The sequence below is a fragment of the Astyanax mexicanus genome, chromosome 18 (genome assembly GCF_023375975.1).
Source record: "Astyanax mexicanus isolate ESR-SI-001 chromosome 18, AstMex3_surface, whole genome shotgun sequence".
NCBI classification, from domain to species: domain Eukaryota; kingdom Metazoa; phylum Chordata; class Actinopteri; order Characiformes; family Acestrorhamphidae; genus Astyanax; species Astyanax mexicanus.
In genome coordinates this window covers 38,738,344-38,744,343 of record NC_064425.1, presented here as the reverse complement: position 1 = coordinate 38,744,343, position 6,000 = coordinate 38,738,344, and the positions used below count along the sequence as shown (strand labels likewise).

Below are 6,000 nucleotides of genomic sequence, written 5' to 3'. Positions count from 1 at the left end.
CTCACTGTTCATCACGTGACGAACACTAATTCACTGCACAGCCTCCTTCTGTCCGTGCCCATCTGTATCTGTTCTACAGTGTGTTTTAGAGTAGCCAATTTGTCTGTGAGCAGTTACACTTTAGACAAATGCAGTTAATGAGGACGCAGAACAGCAGCACTGCTGAATAAACACTGAGGTGACGCTCTACTATCTTCCAACATCAGACTCTATTCAGAAACATCACACTAACGCTGAACTAATGTAAAAAAATAAAGAAGAGTGATGGGTGATTTGAAGGATATTGAGATCTGATAATGTGTTACATAAAAAAAAAAAAACTACTTACAGTAAAAAAGTACAGTTAACCCACTTTGTTACAGGGCTTGTCTGCGAGAGAACAGATAAATTATAGATAAATTCTGTAAATATTGTGCATATGTTGTAGCAGAAATCTAGTAGATATGAAAAGGTTGTAGCATTGAATGGTTTTGATTTACTTTGATATTGTACGTCCTGTGAATAAGGGTGTGCCGAATCGTACACAACAAAACCGCAAAAATGTTTGACAACATTAAAAAAAAAACAATAATAGTTTGCAGTATTTTATGCATGCGCTAAATATGCTGAACTTTATTTTTGTGGTACACTTATTATTTTGTTAAACTATTATTGTTTTGTACAAAATTGTTAGGATACTGTTTATGAAATACAAACATTTATAGTTTTCATTGCTTCTACTGAATGTGAAATTACACATATATACACTACATAAAACGTTTATATTTATTTGGTTGCAATAGTAAATTCTTAAAATTATTTGAAATTTAAATTAAAGATACCCTGATATATCATGTTATTTTGTTTAGGGCTATATTACTCACCCTTACCTTTAAAGTCATATTCAGCAACCTTTAAATAGTAGTAGTAATATTTATTTATATATTTTTTTATCTTAAAGTTGAGAGAGATGACCATTTAGAGAAACTGTGCGTCTCCTAAAACTTACATTTATTTTTAACCCCTTATGCTCCTTGATGTTTATTACAGACTAGAGATTTCTAGTCGCAATTAGGGCTGAACGATACTGTAATCATTGCTGTTTATTATTAAACTATCAATAAAAACAATCTGAAGCCCAAACTCTGTATTGAAACATGAATAAACCTTTTCTTGTTTTAAAAATGACCCTTATTTAAATGAGGAAAGTGTTGGTCAACCACCACCACCTGACGCTTCAGCAGTTTAGCTCCAACGTGCTGCAGCTGATCCAGCCAATCAACAACTTTCAAACACATTGTTTTAACGTTGGGATAACATTAGCATGAGGTTATAAATTATGAATCTGATGTTGAAAATGGTAGGAGGTCCTCTTAAAAACTAAGACCAAAGGAAAATGAGCCTGGGCAGATAGTGAGCAGACAGACGCACAGAGAGGGGTTCTGCTGTAGAACTGACTGAACACAGTAAAGAAGACTGAGAACAGAGAGAGCAGGTAGAGGTGTGTGTGTGTGTGTGTGTGTGTGTGTGTGTATATGCGTTGCACTGACCTCATCGTTCAGATTGCTGGCCAGTAACACCCCGCCACCGCCGGAGTGTCCTGACAGCGCCACCCTGCCAGCTGCCGCCGCTGCTGCAGCCGCAGCACTGAGAGGACTAATCGCACCTACAGAGAGAGAGAGAGGGGGAGAGAGGGAGATAGAGAGACAGGGGGGGACAGAGAGAATAAATGAAAAGAAAGACATCAAATAAAAAAAATTAAAGTAAGAAGCAAAGAGAGAAAGAATAGAAATAGTCATTAAATTAAAAATAATAGAGATAAAATAAAAGTGACAAAGACAAAAGTGTGAAACAGTGAAATGAAAAAAAAAGTTGAGGAAGAGCAGGAAAGGAAAAAAAAAAGATACAAATATTAAACAAAAAAGATGTTGAAGAGTAAATAATAAAGATATTGAGAGGTGAGAGAAAGAGACAGAGAAAATAGAAAAAAAATATAGGAAAGAACGGAAGGGAGACATTGACAAAAGAGAGATCAAGAGAGAGAGCGAAAGAGAATAAAATGGTAAAGAAAGCAAGAAAGATTAAGGAGAATTAAGACAAATAGAGCGAGAGCAAGAAAGAGAGAAAGAAAAATAGAGAAAGAGAAAGATAGAGAAAGATGGGGGACAAAGAGGGACAAAAAGAGATAAAGAGCTCAGTGTCAATCAAACTGTCTAACACTCTTCTAAACCTGCAGCCTCGTCACTCCTCTCAGCCTTCAGTCCAGCTGCGGCCATGCTGCCACCCAGCGCTGCTCACACACTCACGCACACACTCACACACAGCGATCTTCAGTCAAACTACATCCAATAAACACTTCATACAGAGCGTAACACACATCACTGCTGGCTTGGTTTCACACAGACTGGTGTTCAGGATGGAGATTAAATAAATAAATATATTAGAGCCTGACCAATAGGGAGGAAGGCTGATTAAAAATGACAGATCCCATATTTATCAGTATGAATAAAAAAAAATAAGCCAAATAAACCACTATGACATCTGAGGACTAATTTTTCACTTATTTTTAAAGGGATTTTTTTACTTGCTCAATTAACCCTTTCAGACCCTGCATGACTTAAAATTGGATGACTGGGACACACAGCACTTGTGCTTCTGTTTGAACTGCCGTCTGAACAAAGTCAATGGCCTCATACAGAAACTTCTGCTACACCTTCTCTCTTACCCCAGAAGAAGATGAAGGAATAGATAGAAGGAGCGGTATACAGCTCAGCCCCTCTAATTGGCTAGTTTAGTATTGATGAACTGAGCCAATCACAGCTGCTGCAACTAGTCATCATTTGTTTTAACACCTACTTGTTGCAAAAAAATAAAAAAAATCCTTTATTTCTGAAATGTTATGCAAACTGGATAAAAATGGAATCCTTGTGTGTTATTTTTTTTTTTTTAATTGTATCTCTCTTTTCATATTTGTTCAAAAGAAGTGATTAATATGTTATAAAGTCACATAAGTTTTGAATTGTATTAATGTGTATTATTTCTACACTGTGAATTACACCTTTGAATAAAAAAATGAATTAACACAAACAATTAATAAATTAAATAAATTAATTTGACAAATTATATATTTTTTTAGCATGTGTGCTCAGTGGGCGTGTCCACAGTGATACCACCCCTAAATCCATAAAAGACTTCCTGGGTAGGATACTCTGATGTATCCTCTGCTGGAAGCTGCTTTGAGAGGAATTTTAAACTGCTTCTTCTGGTATTTGGATGGAGATGGTGTCAATAAAGATCAGTAGGAAAGAAGACTTTTGGTGTTTTTAGACACAGCCAATGCCTGAAAGCATTCTATTGTTGATGCACTGTTTTAAAGACACTATTTAGTGAAGAAGTGTGTAGTTTGGGACACTGCCCCTGAGGTCAGTGCTGGCTCTGGTGTAGACATCATATTTTCATAATTGATTTCAGGCCGAATAACTACGACTGAATCTGCTGAAAATACTGCAATACTTTGCCTTTTATGCTAAAACATTTTTTTTTTTCACAATTTTACTGTGAAAAAAAAAAACTTTTGCAGTTAGAGTTTATTTTCTGATATTAGAAAAAAATACAAAGTGTCTACAAAGACATTTTTTTTGGATCATCTTTCCCATAATCAGGCCCTAACCAAATGAACCACTCTGATACTGTCCAGCAGCCGCACTGCTTTATCAGGGCCGAGCTTTACGGGACAGATTGATCGTCCAGTCTGTGTGAAAGGCAGTGTCTAATTACAAACACGGGTCAATCCCTCACATCCAGGCCACAATGCAGAATGGTAGGGCTTATTGCTGTGCCTTCTGATTAGTGCTCTGCAGAAAAGAGCAACAATGAGGATCCAACGAGTCAAGACAAATGGATGGAGCTGTTTCAGCAGGGAAAGCCCCGCCAATTCTGACAGCAGTAGCATAAGAGTCTCTTTCCTCCGAGAGAAGGAAAGAACACAACAGGGTTAAGAAAATAATGAATGAAAGAAGAAAGAGGAAGAAAGAGAGAGAGAGAGAGAGAAACAGTAGGTAACAGAAGCATAGGTACCTAGAGAAGATGGATATGCTCCAGCACTAGAGTAGGAAGTTACCATTCCGGATGGAGAACCTAGGAGAACGTGTAGAGTAAAAGTCGTACGCGATCAGACAGGATCGGAGGGCCCTGGACTCTATTGAAGTCTAAAACGCTGTAGCTTATTTAGGGATGCACCGAGACATGTTTAAGGATTTAAGAAATTAACATTAGTTAATATATTCCACATAACGTCAATAATTCTCACTATCAGCATTGGTTAATTACTTCATCTTGTGCAGTTTCTTTATGGTCAATTAACCTAGCTGATAACCTAGTAACCAAGTTGACTTTTGAATCACCTCTCTGAGGATATGATTTCAATTAGTCACAAGATCATTGGCCAGGTCAGACGGATTAATGGATTAATGATCACCACCCCAACTAGTGGAGGATCTCATGCTGAGGTCTTTATAACACTGCTCCAGAGAGTCCTATCCTACTGGAAATACTTCTCTACATGGACTAGTTAACTGATCAAGCTCAACAATATGACCAACGTCTTGTTTCTACAAACATTATTTATGTTTTCAGCTCCACTGATCAATTATTGTAATTACAATCTGTATACTTTATTATTATACTCCTTTCACTCTGTTCTTCAATGTTCAGAACCCACTGGAGAGAGAGAGAGAGACACAGAGCAGCTTTTATGTGGGCGGTGAGTCATTTATTCTGTTGTCCTAGTGGTACGAGTGAATCAGATACAGCAGTGCTGCTGGAGTTTTTAAACACCTCCATTCACTGCTGGACTAAGAATAGCCAACACAACAGCATTCTCTGAACATTGATGAAGGACTAGATCAGGGGTGTCCAAACTTTTTTTTGTTGGGGGCCAGAAGGAGAAATATATTTGAAGTCACGGGCCACAGACTCTGTAATCAAACAAATAATGAAATATACCACTTTAAATAATACTTTTTCCTGATTATTTCATTTACACACCATTTTACTTGACTTACTATCTTTATCTTTGACAGTGTTGTGTAAACTAAGATTTTTCAAATTGATGTTTAATTTCATGATGTCTCTTAATATTAAACTCCTTAATTACGGCAGCTTTTAGACTCTTTGGCCTGTTTTTCTGCGCTAGAAATGCGCACTCTCTCCACTTTTAGACTCTTTGCCCCGTTTTTCTGCGCTAGAAATGCGCACTCTCTCCGCTTTTAGACTCTTTGGTCCGTTTTTCTGCGCTAGAAATGCGCACTCTCTCCGCTTTTAGACTCTTTTATACCTCGCGGGCCGCTCCAAAAAAGGAAACGGGCCGCAAATGGCCCACGGGCCGTAGTTTGGACACCCCTGGGCTAGAGGATGACCAATACAAAATGCAGCAACAGATTCAGAGATTCTGTCTCTGACTTTATCTACTTAATCTACAAGGTGGAGCAGCAGTAATTAAGAATGTCTAATAGAGTGGAGGACTGAGTGAAGAACAAGTGTTTAAAAACTCCAGCAGCACTGCTGTATCTGATCTACTCACTGTACCAGCACAACACACACTAGCACCTCATAAACCACCACCATGCTAATCACTGCAGTGCTGAAATTAAATGACCGACCCAAATAATACTAGCTGTATCTCAAACTGCTGCTTTATGCTTTAAGCGTGCTGAAAAAAAGCTTTTAAATGTTATGCTTGATCTGTGTATAGTGTATGTATAACAGAAGTATAGCATAGTCAGAAAGTAAAATGAAATGTACATAACTGTACTTTTTTTTGTTTTGTTCTATTTAAGCCTAACAAATGTGTTTTGTTTTTTTTTAATTGATAAAATATTTCATGCCTAAGAATAATCACTGGTAAGACCTTCACATTTCTGAATGTACTGTTTAGGTTTTAACATACTCAACAGGGCCCAGCTGGAACAAATCTGCACAGCTGAAATAAGTATCCTGTTCTTATGCATTTTTCATTTCCTC

General features: G+C 37.4%; 1 protein-coding gene across 2 annotated transcripts in view; it reads right to left on the bottom strand.

Moving 5' to 3' along the window:
• The window catches only part of ptbp2b (polypyrimidine tract binding protein 2b), a 28,481-nt gene that overhangs the window by 6,982 nt on the left and 15,499 nt on the right, over positions 1–6,000 (bottom strand). The window contains exons 9-10 of one of the 2 annotated variants that reach the window (XM_007238860.4): positions 4,057–4,116; positions 1,530–1,645 (exon numbers count right to left, since the gene is read on the bottom strand). In XM_007238860.4, coding sequence (XP_007238922.1) covers positions 1,530–1,645; positions 4,057–4,116 — 176 coding nt within the window. The remainder of the gene's footprint in view (positions 1–1,529; positions 1,646–4,056; positions 4,117–6,000) is intronic. The other variant, XM_007238861.4, reaches the window with a different exon arrangement.